At 54.1% G+C, this 15,889-nt stretch overlaps 1 protein-coding gene across 2 annotated transcripts in view; it reads right to left on the bottom strand.

Annotated features, from left to right (window-relative positions):
* Positions 1 to 15,889, bottom strand: part of CRHR1 (corticotropin releasing hormone receptor 1) — a 44,808-nt gene that overhangs the window by 15,347 nt on the left and 13,572 nt on the right. For both annotated transcript variants that reach the window (XM_086687601.1, XM_086687600.1), the window contains exon 2: positions 8,550 to 8,637. In XM_086687601.1, coding sequence (XP_086543727.1) covers positions 8,550 to 8,637 — 88 coding nt within the window. The remainder of the gene's footprint in view (positions 1 to 8,549; positions 8,638 to 15,889) is intronic.

Below are 15,889 nucleotides of genomic sequence, written 5' to 3'. Positions count from 1 at the left end.
ACTCACCCATCAACTGGGAACAAGATGGGAGCAATGACCCCAGTGTAGAGATGAGCTCACCCTATGCAGGGGAGACATCAGGGAAAGCAATCTGAATTTGATGCTATGACACTAGGGAGCCAGTGTGGGTTCTAGAGTAGAGGAGGAACAGAGACAGTTGAAGGTGGTGTTAAAAGCTGAGGTCTTGGCTGGCATTTAGAAAAAATGCTGGAGATGCTTCAGCTCTGCTGCTCTGTAGCCTGAAGACACTTCTCTTGGCCCCTCATTTGGTATAGATTGGACCTCCGAGACTTCACAGTCTGGAACAGCCCGGAACCTTGATCTAGCCCCCTCACACATGTACGGAACCAAATCACATCTGCTCTGGCTCCGAAGTTGGCCCAGCTTCTCCCTGGCCTGATAACCACACTTACTGAATGCATAGTGTTTGTGCTCTAGACTGTGTGGGGCCCTAAGAGAGGACTGATCGAGAAGGGAACTATGGGGAGAAAATGGAAGGAGACACCACCTCCCGGAGTGGGAAGTAGCCTGGAACACCGGCTTTTGACTGGGCTCTGCCACTAATTTGCTGTGTGACCACAGGCCTGTCGCTTGCTCTCTCTAAGCCTTCGTGTCTTTAGAGTGAAATTAAGAAGTTGGATCTGATCAGAAATTCTTAATCTCAGCCATCAAGACCCTTGAAGGTCTTCTCTACTGGAAGCTTTAAGGGTTTGTAGAGACTCTGAAATTAAATGAAAAAAAAAAATTGGTGTATACATGCATCTTAATTGGGAAAGGGACCGTGGCCTTCACTAGATTCTCAAAGAGGTCTGTGACTCAAAAACGCACGTCAAAACCCCCTTCCCAATATTTTCCCTTTGTTGAAGAGCTTTTTGGAGAGGAGCGTGCGCGTGTGTGTATGTATGTGCGTCTGTTGGGGCAGAGCTGGGCCACAGTAATGCTTCTGGAATGAGTAGGAAGGCTTTTGGTCTCTAGTGGGTGGAGGCTGGGCCGAGGGTGGTCCTCGCACCCCTCCTGACGCTGTCCCTTCCTTCTCTGCCTTTTGATGCCCTCTTCCACATAAGGTTGGCACACCAGTCCTGTTGAGAGCCAGTGTGCCCATCCTGATGGGAGGGGGTTAATAACTCTGGAGACTGGCACAAGAAGGCACGGGCAAACCAGGGAGAGCCGTGAACCAACGCAAGGGCAGCCTCTTCAGGGCCAGGCGTCGGCAGCTGCCAAGCTCTGGCTGGGCCCACCTGCCATCATCTCCTCCTCAGATTAGCCTGCAACTCAGTCTCTCAGGAAACAGCCTGGGTTAGGGTGGTGTCCTTTAGCACTCCTGAGCGGCACTCGTACCCACTGCTGGTGTTTCTTGCTCATCGAAGCTATTCAGAGGCGTTCCTATGAATCAGGGCTTAGGGACAGAGGCCTTGAGGCCAAGTGGTTTAATTGAAAGAGGAAGAAGTCTGCATCGGGGCTGACTGGACACGAGGAGATGGCGGGCCAGGCCAAGCCTTGGTGTTGTGCCACAGTAGAGCCTCTGTGAGTGGTTGCTGGGGAGGGGGACGGGGAGGGGAGTGAGGAAAGCAGGTTGAGATTTTAATCTCTCCTGGGTCGTGCCTATAGTGCTGAGCCTAGAGGAGGGGGAAGCTGGAGGCAAGTGGCCATGGGGAGGGAGGGATAATATCATGGGCCATGCTCTGCCTTTTCAACGTTTATTTATTTTTGGGACAGAGAGAGACAGAACATGAACGGGCGAGGGGCAGAGAGAGAGGGAGACACAGAATCGGAAACAGGCTCCAGGCTCTGAGCCATCAGCCCAGAGCCCGACACGGGGCTCGAACTCACGGACCGCGAGATGGTGACCTGGCTGAAGTCGGACGCTTAACCGACTGCGCCACCCAGGCGCCCCATGCTCTGCCTTTTCAAGGCCCGTCTTCGTCTATTTCATTGATCCTCATCCACCCTGCCATGTCCTTAGTCCCTTTTTACAGATGAGGAAACTGAGGCACAGGGAAGCTAAGGGACTTGCTCGAAGTCATGAGTCAATGAGCGAAAGAACCAAGAAACGTAGCTGGGTGTTTTCGACGCCAACCCACGTATTCTTTCTACGCCACATTTTGTGCCAATAAGGGGAGGGGAGAAAGTCAAGGAGACAGCAGGGAAGGGAGCAACGTTTTTGAGGGCTGTGTTCTCCAGGCACCTGCCAGGTACTTTGCATATACCCTCCGATTTAACGACACCATTGTACCTTCCTCGGACAGTTGTTCCTTCACTCACCCACTCATTCATTCGCAGTGTCTCCTGAGCTGGGCACGGGGGACACTAAATGGAATGTCACGTGTGGCAGCATCTGGAACTCGTCTAATGTGCTCTCTCAGTGTAAGGTCTAGATCCTACCCCCCTCCCTGTCCTTCTCTCTTCTGCCTTGGCCATTTCCCCGGAGCCCTTTTGGCAAAGAACAGAGGGCAGGCAGGACTGGACACGAGCCACAGCCGGGGCCAGACTAGAGCCAAGGCAGAAACTGGCTACTAGGCAGATGGCCCTTCTGACCTCGAGGACCAGGTACCAGCCAATGGCCAGAGCCCTGCCCCTTCCACAGCTGGTGGGGAGGTATGCGGTGGAAGTGGACACAGCAGACATTATTTGCCCCTAGTCTGGTATAGATTAGGAGTCGGTAGCACCTACTACAGGTCTCACACCGCCTGCTAACACGAGTGCTCATTCCGTTTCCCAGGGAAGGAAACCGGGGCCCGAGCAGTCAAACTGTTTATGCAGAGTTCCACAAACACTGGGAAGCAGAAGCAAGGTTTGAACACTGGCTGTTGACACCTGCCCAGGGCTCTTCCCACTGCACCACAGAGGTCCCCGGTCTGGGTCACTGGCCCTCATAGCATTTGGTTGCACCATCTCTGGCCCCTGCTTGCTCAGGGCCTCTCTCCCACTCTCTCTCCCTGCCTCCTCCCTGCAGCTCACAGAAGGCGGGGGACATGACCTTTACATGAAGAGCCCAGAAAATCCTAGAGGGAATGAACGTCTGTGCGAATCGGGAAGAAAGGTAAGGAGAGGCTGCAAGAAGGAAGAAGAGAAGCCACCACCCAGCCTACCAGCGGGCCCCCCCCCCCCCCCCCCCCGAACTGGGCCCGAGGGTGGCTTGGGGGCGTGGCCAGACGGGGCGGGGTCAGATGCACAAGGCCAATCAGGAGCGGCGGCGGGGCTCAGGCTGGGAGACCCCTGCAGGAGAATTAAGGGGATTGGCCTTGTGGTTGCTGGGGAGGGACGAAGGGATAGGCAGTAAAAGAGGAGGAAAGGGAGGCTGGAAGAGGAGAGGCGGGGACCCAGAGGTCGAGGGTAGGAGGAGGCGCCGAATAGGGCCTCAGGCGCGGAACCTGGCACAGCAGACTTTCAGCCTTCCCGCAAAGTGCTCTACCTCCTTGGGGCCACAGCCCTTGGTGGCTCACGCAGGGATTCCAGCTCACCGCTCTGCGGACACGTGGTCCCTGAGGATCGGGCAGAGCCCGGGCCTCCAAGGAAGGGTGTGTAGGACTTGGCGGGCAGGGGAAGCAACATTTGTTGAACACTGCTGTGTACCCTGCAGTGTGAAGGGTGCTTCGGGAAATTCACGCCGCTAATTCAATCCTTTTAACCGCTTGAAGGGAAGGAAAGGGGGGGAGGAGGGGTGGGAGCAAGTGGGGACGGAGAGCGGGGAGAGAGGAAATAGGAGACAACGACACTGGGAGCAAAACAGGGAAAGGCAGACAGAAAGCCAGGAGGAAAAGGTACAGGGAGAAGTAATTCCAGAGGTGCTGGGGACGGGGAGGGAGTGGATCTCCTAGGAGAAGGAAGGAAGGGAAGTTTCTGTGTCACTCAGCATGGGGGCTACACGGGCCTACATAGGGCTGTTGGACTCTGATTCTTGAGCCAATGTCCCCTCCAGGTCCCGCTGGCACAAACGCCCAATCCCTCCTGCTTTCCTGGCGGGTGTTTTCCCGTTTGGATATCATAGTTCTGGGGTGAGGAGCGGTTTGGACCGGAGTAACCCAGCCTTGCAAATAGCCAGGTGCAGGAAGCCTGAGCTATTATTTTAAGTCAACTCCTCCCCACACCGTCCTGTCCCAGGACGCCCCTCCTGGCCAATTAAGTTATAGATGGGGAGGAACGATGATTTTGCTCTTTATTCAACAAGTTTTGACCGACCATCTAAGAAGTTTTCTAGGAGCTGGGGACACAGTACCTGTTTTAGGGGCTGAGAATACAGTAATGAATAAACTAAGTGCCCTGCTCTTAGTTGGGGGTGGGAGGTAGGGGGTGCGGCAAACAGACAGACAGATAGACAGACATATCTGTGAAGCAGTGAGAAATGCTATGAAGAAAAAGCAAGCAGGACAAGGAGATAAAGACGGCCAGGACAGCTATTTTAATTTGGTGCCAACATTTAGGCAGACAGACCTACAGGAAGAGAGAGAGGGAGCCATGTGCACATCTGGGGGAAGAGTGTTCTAGTTAGAAGTAACAGCAAACACAGAGGCCCTGAGGCTAGCGTGTACTTGGCATGTCTGGAGTGTTAACATTCCTGTAACTTGGTGGCTCACCCCTTCCTGAGGCAGCCAGATCCCTTCAGAGTTTTGTTCTGGAGGCAGGGGTGGAGCTAAGCCGGCTAAAGTAATGCACAAAACTTTCCTGCATCTTCCTCCACCCCCACACATGCACCCTCCGATACTCACTGGAGCACTGCGGTCAGACTTCCCCAAATCCATGCAAATGGAGGGAAGAGGGGAAAGGAACCATGTGGGGGGCTCCTCCCTGCCTCTGACAAAATCCCTGCTGAATCAGGGTCCTGGGGGGCCTGTTATAACAACAGATGAGAACCCTTTGAAGGTGGCCTACTTAATGCTTGTGCACAATCGGGTGCGGGTTCCGCCCCCCCCCCCCCCATTACATAATTCCTCTCCCAGCAGGCTCAGGGTCCAAAAGCGCTCAGCAGATCCTAGATACCTTCAGAAGGTAACCTGAATCTGGTTCTTGTCCCCAGTTATTTTGGGTCTTCCCATCAGCGGCTTCTGAATGAACCACAGTAGGTGGGCACTTAGCGACAGCCCCGCTGTTGTGAGGTCTAAGCTCAAGAGAGGGACTCGGCCAAGGCTCGCCAGAGTGGGAGCAGCCGGGCGGCCCACGGGAAGCCTCTGAAACACACATGCTCGTCCATTCAGAGGAAGGCGCAGTCAGGATGAATGTGCAGGGGTTTCGCCCGGGTCAGCCAGCACGGGGAAGGTGGCAGAGGGCAGGCAGAGAGTCCTGGTGTTGTTTCGGCCGCCTTGCGGTTGGGCTGCCTTGTTTTGGGCTGGACAGAACAGAAAGATACCTCCGCAGGGTATGCGATTCATCAGGACAAGTGGGCGGGAGCCTCCTGTCCCGTGGGTTTGCAGGCTCTCCATTTTTGCATTCCCGGCTCCTAGTACAGTGCCAGGCGCATTGTAGGTCCTGAGGGAAATCGGGGGCTGTGTGTAAACCCACTATGGGTATGGGAAACTGCAGGGGTGACTCTGCACACTCAGATGACCGACCACCCCGGGCCCTGGGCACCGTGGTTCTCCGGGTAGCCACATACGGGGCAGCCCATTGGGTTCAAATCTTGGGGCTACGGCTGAGTAACTGTGTGTGCTTGGGCAAGTGACTTAACCTCTCTGAGCCTTAGGTTCCTCTTCCATAAAATGAGGATAAAATACTTCCTGACAATACTGTTGTGATGACTGAATGAGATTGAAGTACTCAGAATGGGGTCTGACACATAGTAGGCACTAAATAACCATAAGCTATCGTTAATTATTGTTAATGTTCAGGACCTTAAGACGGGATAGGAACTGATGACCCTGGATCCTTGTCAACAATATCATTTCATTTGTCTCCGATGTCACTAGTCAATAATTCTATTACTTTCTGGCATTGCCACTTTCATGCCATGATTTTATGAGTTGCCAAGTCTATGATGAGCTTTGGCCCTGGGGACCCACCCTCTCCCTGCTCCTGGCGTGTGAGAGGACCCCCAAAGGCCCCAGCTCAGTGCCAGCCTCCCCGGCCAGACGCCCATCCATCTGTCCTGGTCCCTCCACCCCACCCTCACCATCTGTCTCTACCAGTGCCCATCGGTCTGGGTAGGTCTTGGCACTGGAAGATAAATAGCTTGTTATCAGAGGCTGTTGTGGAGGGTGATGGATTATATGCCATGAAGCCAGCCAGGCTGGGCTGGGCTGAGGGTAGGGGCACAGAGTACAAATCACTGGGGAATGAACGATATTCATCATGGCCTGTTGCCTCCCAGGACAGGTGACACCAGCGTGGGCTCAGAGATGTCACTCCTCCAGGGCACAACAAGCAGGTTAATGGGGGCTGACCTGGCCCCAGTGCACGGGGAGCTGTGGGCAGGACCTTTCATCTCAGACTCAGCCTGGTCTCTTCCCTCCCTGTCTCTCTTTGCTAGAACTCCAGGCTCTTGCTCAAGAATGTTCCTCTCCCCCATGGCCTAGCTTAGCCAACTTTTACAGCCAGATGCTCCGGGCTCCCGGAACCTCCCCAGGCTTCCTCTTCCCGTCTCATTCCACCAAACCCACCTGCTGGTCTTCAGTCAACTCTAGCTTTGGCTCAGAGCATTGGCTCTTCTCTGCCGGCTCACGCAGTCTCTCAGAGACTCACTGTGAAACCTACTCCTTCAGGAAGCCTTCCTGGATTCATACCACCCCCGGTCTATCCTCCCTGCCACCTTCCTCGTAGAGAGGAATTCATGGCTCAATGCCAGCTATACAGTAAGCACTTTCAAAAGCCTGCTCGTGTTACCAACGATAATAAATAATACTCAGTAGTGGGGAGCCTGGGTGGCTCAGCTGGTTAAGCATCCGACTTCAGCTCAGGTCATGATCTCACCGCTCATGAGTTCGCGCCCCATGTCAGGCTCTGTGCTGAGAGCTCAGAGCCTGGAGCCTGCTTCCGATTCTGCGTCTCCCTCTCTCCCTGCCCCTCACCCACTCACGCGCTGTCTCTTTCTCTCAAAAAATAAATAAACTTAAAAAAAATAATACCCGGTAGTGGTAGGCTCTCTATAGTTTGTGACATATTGCCACAAAACTTAGTGCATTTAATTGTTACAGATCCTTGGGAGTTACACCACTCCCTGACTTTACAGTCTGGGCAAAGTGAGGCCCAAGGGGGTCAAGGGCATGCTCATTTCTGTGGCTACTAGAAGGGTCCCTGGGGCAGAAGGACAGGACGGTGCCACTTTAAGCATGGACCCAGTTAGCCTTCTCCAAGCCCAGTGCTCTTCCTCTCCCCTCCCCAGGCTCCCCCCACAGTAAGAGACCAGCAGGCCAGGAGGCAGCCGCTCCAAGGTGTGGAAGCCTCCTCTCCCCGCAGGCCCAGGATCGGAAACCAATGCCTTCTGCTTCCCGGCTGGTGCACAGTGTCCACCTCCCCGCCAGCATGCCCCTTGCGTTTTGCTCCATAGTACATGTGATGTGGGCCTGACTCCCAGACCAGACCGTGAGCCCCTTTTTGTCCCTCTCATGCCTTGCATGGGGCCCGGGACACAGTAGCTGCTCAATTAATGAGTTGGGTTGAATCAAGGGGAGACCTGAAGAGGAAACGGAGTCACCAAAGAACAGCGAGCCTCCCAAAGACCCTCGGGTGCAGGGGCCCCCCTCACCTTCATGGGCAGCAGCACCCCCAGGACCCTGGTTAGAGTGGCCGGGGCGAGGGTGAGGGGCCCACACCCGAAGCTGGCAAAGACGTGGCCTCAGAAACCAAAGACCTGGCTCTCCCGTGCATCAGTCTCCTCACCTATACAAATGCCGAGTCTTAAACTCTTGTGAGAAGTAAGATAATCATCCCAAAGGGCTTTGTCAATGGTGTGTGTATACAAGTCATTAGTAATATCTGCAATTATGCAGTAGTTTCTACTGAGGAGGCATAGAGCACGGGGTTAAAAAGTGTATCTGGGAGCCAGGCCGCCTAGGCTCAAATCCTGGCTCTGGGACTTACTCGTTTTTCTCTGAGCCTCAGTTTCCTTAGGTGTAAGTGAAAATGGGGGTAACGTATCTCAAACGCCTCCAACAGTACCTGGCGTGTAGCTAGCACCCTACAGTATTGCGCTTTGGGCATTTTTAGCAGCACAGAAGAGCAGCCTTGACTTCCTCGCGGGTGCCTGAGTCACCGCCCAGCCCTCCGCTCTGTTGGTTCTCACGGCGAGGGCTGGGGCGACTTCCCCTGTGGCCCACCCCAGAGCCGGGGAGATAACCGCGTGGCGCACTTGCCACAGGACCCTCCTGTGCCCATGGTAGATGCTGTGATCTCACCGCAGCTCTCCTTCCCACCCTACTGACGCCAACTTTAGCACGCTCCTCCCACAGTGCTCTGCGGAGACCTGACAAATTGCGGGCAGCTCTGGAGAGGAAATCCCTCTGCTGCCCCTGCCTTAGGGCATGGCTCTGTGTGCAGGCCCTGGGGGACCCGGGGGCGGGGAGGGGGTGGGGGGGCTGTGGTGACCTGGGATCTTGCAGGATCAGGGGAGGGGGACTCACCGGAGATATTGCTGGCCAGGGACAGGCTCTCGCAGGGCTGGTCCTGGAAGGAGGCGGAGATGGCGTTCAGCCCCAGGAGGAGAAGGGCCTGTGGACACAGGGAGACGAGGGACAGGGTGAGACCGTGCCGTGAGCTTCCTGCTTCCCCTCGCTTCTGTCTCCTGCATGTCTCTTCCCAGACACCCCATCCCACCTTGCCCTCCCCCTGCCCCCATGTCATCTGTGCCTGGAAGGGCTTGGAAGGGAGGCTGGTAACAAGAGCGGGAGCCCAAGTTCCCAGGACAATGGTGAACCTTCTCCCTGACATTCACTGAGGCTGTGCCCGGGGCAGCCACCTCCATCCCCATGGGATCCCAAGGATGACCCAACTGTGTCCCAACACACGCGCACACACACACACACACTCACACACTCACACCCGCCTGCTGAGCACTCGGGGGCTCACAGATATTCTTTAATAGTGCACCTGCCGGCCTCCCTCCCGGGCTGCAGGCGGTCGGGCCCAGTTTAACGAGCTGCTTCAGGCTCTCATACCCACCCAGCTAATTACCAGTCGCTACAAATTGTGCCTCCAGGTTCACGGAGCCCTTTTACATCTGCCATGGTACTTAACTCTCCCTGGGGCCGGCATGGCTGTCCCCGTTTGCAGATGAGGAAACTGAGTGAAGGGGTACTTGTGTCTGGAAAGGGGGCCTGCCTTATTCCAGGGAGAACTTTTGCCCCTTATCCTCCCCGGGGGCTCCCTGTCACTCTGATTCCAGAATTTAGGTCACTTGGGAGGAGAGTGGCATGGGCCCCACACCAGCAGGGCTGCCCCTTCAACTAGCACCTTCCCACCATCATTGCGTCCCCTTTGAGGCCACCACCCTCCCATGGATTTAGCGTCAAAAGAGACATGGCATCCAGCCCTGTGTTGCCAGGGGCAGGTTACTTGGCCTCTCTGGGCCTCGGTTTCCTCACCTGTAAATGGCCCTCCCTCCCAGGTTCCCATGAGGCAGTGTGTATAGAGAAGTCCTCTGTTCACTGCATTCAAATGTGCTGACACTACACTGTGTTTCAGGTCTACAACAGGCACTCAACAGGTCACGTTGATTGTTATTGAGTCATCGGTTAGTGGCAAGGCAGTTGTCTCCCCTGGGACTTGATTTTCAAGGGTATTAAGAAGCACATTGAGGGCTGGGGGTGGGGGGCGGGCCTTGTAACCAGCCTCCTCCTTCCATCTGTTGGACGTGGGTGCCGAGGTCCAGCAAAGCTCTGTCTGCCTTTTTAAATTTCTTTCAATGTTTATTCATTTATTTTGAGAGAGAATGAGAGGGGGAGGGGTGGGAAGGGGGGAGAGAGTCTCACACAGGCTCCACACTCAGCATGGAGTCTGACACGGGGCTTGATCTCACGACCGTGAGATCATGACCTGAGCCCGAATCAAGAGTTGGATGCTTAACCGACTGACCCACCCAGGCGCCCCTCAAAAACTTTTTTAAAAAGACAAACTCAGTAACAGTCTGGGCGTATTGGAGCTTGGGGTAAAAGGGAAAATCAGTGATAATATTAAAATATTGTTTATCATGATTATGAGATTTTGGACACCCTTATATTTTGTGCTTGGGGAGAATGACTCATTCGCCTCACCCAAGTCCCGGCCCTGCCCTGAGCTCCCCAAGCTGGACACCCCCTATCCCATCCCTCCCCATGTTGTATATCTTCCCTTCCCTTGGACTCCTCCCCACTCACCCTTTCGAACCTCAGGACCTTCCCCCAGTCCTCAGAAGCAACCTGACCTGCCCTTTCCCAGAAGCGAGCCTTCCCTACTCACTAGCCATGAATATCCGCTCCCACCCTGCCCCCCCATTAGTGCCACCCACCTGCCCTGGGACCTGCTCCTCCCCACTCCTGTCTCATGATAGAGGCGGGCTCTGCTCCCTTCACTCCTACCTTCCATCCCAACATGGAATCGAATGCTCCCCACTTCTGGTTGGAGTCTGTCCTGCCCCCAACCTCCTGCAGGAAGCCCCCTCTTGGCCTAATGGTTCACCCACATGTCCCCTCATCGCTGTGTCCTTATTGAGCCTTGTTTATTCCAGTCCCTTGCTGGACTCCTGTCACACTCCGTCACATCATGGGGGTCTTTCTGTTCTTGCTGGGCCAAGCTCCAGGCTAACAAGCACACCCCCAGCCCTGTACCCCCCCGCCCCCGGTCTGTGCCCAGCACTCGGGACGCTCAGTTAACTGGCTCTTAGGACTTGGGAGTGATTAGAACAAACCCATTCATCTGTCTGGCCCCAAGGAACTTCCAACACCTTATTAATCAGTAATTAAACTTCGCAGTCCCCAGAGAGATGGGGAACTATCTTTACCCTCGTTTTCCAAATGAAAACGCAGAAGGAGAGAGAGAGAGGAGGGAGCCACTAGGCCAGCCAGCGGCTCTCGCTAGCTAAGCAAACAGCAGTGTCCTCACTGACGAACCCTGTCCTCAGCTCAGCACAGGCAGCAGGGACCCAGCGCTCTCTCTCTCTCTCTCTTTCTGTCTCCACCTCCAACACACACACACACACACACACACACACACACACACACACATACACACACACACACACACAATGGAAGTGAGGCCCCAGTCGCAGGCCACTTAAAGAAACTGGAAACCCCCTATTTGAAAGTAGCAGCCCTGCCACCAGACATTCCACCATAGTCCTTCTAATCCTGAAGCCGTGCTTTGTGCTCGTGCCGTGGTCTTTCAGACCCCCCTCGAAAGTACACCGTGTTCTAGCCACATTGAATCACTTGTCCCTGCCCAGCCGCGGGATCCCGCTACTGTCCACGCACCTTTGACCCTGCATTTCTTGGCCCGCGCACCCCCCCTTCTGGCCCACCGCCTCACCTCGTGAGCCCCGCAGTCCCGGAAAGCCAGTTCCGGAACCCTCCCCGTGGCAGCTCCTTCCCCAGCACTCCAAAGCAAAGCAACTCAGTCCCCTGTCGATGTGCCCATGTCCCCCTGCGCATGCGCTGAACCCAGGTGCTCACCACTGTCACGAACCTCTGGCTGGTCCTCAATGCCCGGAATCACCACGCTCCAAAGCACTTACTCCCCTTGGTTCTGATTAATGGCAAATACATAGGCAGGAAGGTCTTAGCTTAGCACCTTTATGTCCTAGGGTTCACGGAGGAGCAGAGTGAATCCAGATTCATCACGAAACCAGACCACATGCCGTGCAAAGGACAAAGGGCTAGCCTGTCCTTGGCTGGCTGCCTGTAACCCCAGTCCTTCCATTTCCTCGCAGGTGATGGCTCCCAAAGGCATTTTCTACCAACAGGGTTTGCACCATGCAAAGAAAAAAACGCTTCTTAAAATTCCTGAATCACCCTCTCCTCTCGGGAAAGGTCGGCTCTGTACAGAATCGGTGCCTGTGCCACGTTTTTCTCTGAGGAAGGGTCTGTAAAGGCTTCTAGCTCATTCCTCAATCCACTTCCATGAACACTTCCAGAGTTTTCCTGTGTATTTCTCCCCCCCCCCACACACACACACATTGATCTCCTCTTCAACATTCACCAGATTTCTAGCTCCATCCACAAGTAATTATTGCATGAGAGGAACAGGCCCCCAGAATTTCCAGGATACTGTTTGTTTCCTTCCAAGGCTGAGAGTTCTTTTCTTTTAAATTTTTTTTAATGTTTCTTTATTTTTGAGAGACAGAGACAGAGACAGAGCGTGTGTGGGGCAGGGGGGCAGAGAGAGAGGGAGACACAGAATCAGAAGCAGGCTCCAGGCTTTGAGCTGTCAGCACAGAGCCTGACGCGGGGCTCGAACTCACAGACTGCGAGATCATGACCTGAGCCGAAGTCGGACACTCAACCGACTGAGCCACCCAGGCGCCCCTTTTGTTTCTTAACTTTTATTTATTTTTATTTTTATTTTTTTTGAGAGAGAGAGAGAGCATGTGCAAGCAGGGGAGGGGCAGAGAGAGAGGGAGACCCAGAATCCGAAGCAGGCTCCAGGCTCTGAGCTGTCAGCACAGAGCCTGACGCGGGGCTCGAACCCACAAGCCGCGAGATCATGACCTGAGCCACAATCGAGCGTTGGAGGCTTAACTGACTGAGCACCCAGGCGCCCCTAAGGCTGTGAGTTCTTAATCTGGGGTCCACGAGCAACACAAGGAGTTGTGAAACCCTGTAATTAAATGCACCGTGTTGTGGGTCTTGACAGCCATTTTCCCAGGGAGGGCACAGAGAGAGCTCCCTCCACTGCTCAGGGAGGTCTGCCACCCAAAATACATAGCCAGAGCTTACGGTGGGTGAGGTCACATCAGAGGCCCAGCCCTCCACCAAATGGGACCAAAAGTGATTTTGGCCTAGGACCGCCACTTTCTGGGGCCGCTCTGCTAGCTTCTCCCCTCGGTCATTAACTCTAGCTGCTGGCTCTCCTTTCAGAACCATTTCTGACAAGCCGAGTGTTTAGGACTTTAGGAGGTTTACTATTTCCCGACAGGTGGTAGAGAAAACCAAAAATGGCACCAGGAACCTGAAGCTGGCGGAGTGCTAGGCTCACTCACTAGGTGATGCCTCGCTTCTGTACAGAAGCCCGGCAGCTCCAAGGCCCCAAATAAAACCTGTGCCTCAGTGACAAATTCCTCCACTCACCAAGGAGCCAAACCTTGGACATTAAATCTGAGAAGGCCAAGGGTGCGTTGCCGCTGGATTTACAGCATGACTGTCCAAGGACCCAGTGGGTCCCTGACAGGAAGGAGCACTGTTCCAAGGAAAGCATGCGGGGCAGGTCTCATGCTCTCTATTTTATAGGGGTTTATAGTAGAACGCAAGGTCCTAGAGCTGTTTTTAGCAGCTGGGTGGGGGCCAGGATCCAGGGGGCAGGCCACCTGGGTCTGATTTTCAAGCGGGTAGTAGCTGGAGGAAGGCGGATGGCCCAGATCAGGGCAGGGCATGGAAAGAAGGGATGGGCAGAGGAGAGGGAAGGGTGCAGGGGCTCTCAGAGAGGGAGGGTGGGGGGTGGGAGTCTGACAGCTGCTGCCCGTGTCCCACCCCCAGGCCAGCGCAGTGGCTGGAATTGAAGCTGCCATCCCAATTCCCAGTGTGACTCTGGCATAAAGGTTAATCACACCCAGAAATGCTTATTAGAGACCATAAATAACTATGCTGCCGAAGCTCAATTCGCTCTTTAAGGCACAAAAGTGCAATTTCCTTTGATGGGATGATTGGGTGATTAACCTTTTAGGGAGGGTCCGGAAGGGCCACTGGAGGGAGAAGAGGGGTGGCCTGGAGGTGCGGGGGGGGGGGGGGGGGGGGGTTGCCCCCACCACCCAGGAGTTCATGAAAAGCAAGGAGAAGGGCCTGCCTCCCACCCCCCCCACCCCCCCGCCACCCTCATGACTACCTCTGATGCTGGGCTTGGGATGGCCCCCAGGAAAACCTCTTTTAGGGGCCAGGGACAAAGCCATAGCCATATTCCAGAGTGATCCCTCCACAGGATCCCTCCTGCTTCTGCTGAGTTCTGAGCCCAGTCCTGCCCCTGATTTTGTGACTTTGGGTGAGTCACCTGGGCCTCTAGGCAATGCGGTCTTTCCTACCTGTACCCCAGGGAGGTAGGCCACTTGGGGGAAAACAGAGAGAGAGATCACTTCTGAAACTTAAAGTTCTCTGCGTGTGTCCATGGACCGAGTCCATAATTCGGTCACTCTGGGCCTCAGAATCTTCCTTGATTATGGAGAGAGTTGAACTAACACAAGCCTCTCTCTCTATATATATATAGATGATAATGTCTTTATCCATTCATTCAATGGACACTTAGGCTGTTTCCACGTCTCCACTATTGTAAATAATGCTGCCATGAGCATGGGGGGGGGCACAGATCTTAGAGATAATGATTTCATTTCCTTTAGATATGCATCCAGAAAGTGGAATTCTTGGCTCATACAAAAGCTCTATTTTTAATTTTTTGAGGAACCTCCATACTGTTTTCCACAGCGGCGGACCCAATTTACATTCCCAGCGACAGTGTATGGAGGTTCCTTGCCCTCCGCATCCTCGCCAATAGTTGTTACTTCTTTTTTGATAGTACTTATTCTAGAAGGCGATACCTCACTGTGGCTTTGATTAGCATTTCCCTGATGATGAGTGAGCACCTTTTCATGCACCTGCTGGCCATTTCAATACCTTCTTTGGAAAAATGCCTATTCAGGTCCTTTGTCCATTTTTAATTGGATTATTTGTGTTTGTTTGTTTTGTTTTGTTTTTTGTTCTTTGTTTTTTTTTTTGGTTTTTTTTGCTAGTGAGTTGGACACATTCCTTATCTTTTTTTAGATATTAGCCTCTTATCAGGTAACTGGTTTGCAAGGTGCTGCCTGTTTTAAGTAAAGCCAAGAGAAGAAAATCTAAATGTGAAAAAGAGGAAGGTCATAAATCAGGATTCCTTTAAAAAGCTAGCTCCCCTGTTGCATTTAAAAACTGGGATCTGGTTTGTAGAAGCAAAACATATGCCCAGGCAACTCTTCAGAGGCAGGTCTGTGCCTACAGGGCATAGATCTACAGACACAGAGTGATGGTGGTGGGGAGAGGCAGGGCCCACGTGCAATTGTGGTTTCCGCCCTGCACAGAGGTGCCAAACAGAGGGATCACCGGGAGCTAGAATTGCAGGCTGTGCACGAGCAGAACTGAGACCCTCCGGGGTGCATTTTCTGATCCACGCAGAGGTGCTCTGGACACCAGCCGGGGTAAAAATAGACTTGGAACAAAGGACAGTGAGGCCACGTGCCCTTTCTCGGCCCTCGTGACTGCCCAGGGCCTTTGCCCCCTCAGCAGCCTCCGCTCCCCATCCTGCCCCGGCCAGGTCCTCCCACGACAGCCTCTTTTTGTAACAGCCACAGCCTGTCCCCACCTCAAGGCAAAGAGCCTGTGTGTTTCCCCAAAAGTGGGTGGGTTGGGAAAGATTATTTTAGGCAGACGAGAAATAATTTATTGTTACATTTAATTAACTGAAATTGCTGTTGTGCAGAGAGGAAAAAATGGAAAGGAAAATCTCCTGCCTACAGATCAGGGAGGGGGGATTTCTGGGGTGTTCCTCACCCCCACGCCTTCTCCCTGGGGTCCTGGGCTCAAGGTATGCCCTGCCCCCTCCCCTTGCTGCTTCTCTCAGCACAGCCGAAAGCACTGGGTGCCTGCTTCACCCACCCCAGGGGCAGCAAGGACCTACAAGACCCCAGCTCTGGATGTACACAGACCCTTCCAAAGATTCCAGGTATACTGGCCATTGGATTATAAGCACCCCGAGGGCAGGGTCTCTGTTTGGCTGACTTTGTACCCACGGGGGGGCCTGGCACAGAGTAGGTCCC

Source organism: Puma concolor, chromosome E1, assembly GCF_028749965.1.
Source record: "Puma concolor isolate L17-30 chromosome E1, mPumCon1.1.hap2, whole genome shotgun sequence".
Lineage (NCBI taxonomy): Eukaryota > Metazoa > Chordata > Mammalia > Carnivora > Felidae > Puma > Puma concolor.
Note: the sequence above shows the minus strand (reverse complement) of the source record. Positions and strands in the feature narration are given on the sequence as shown.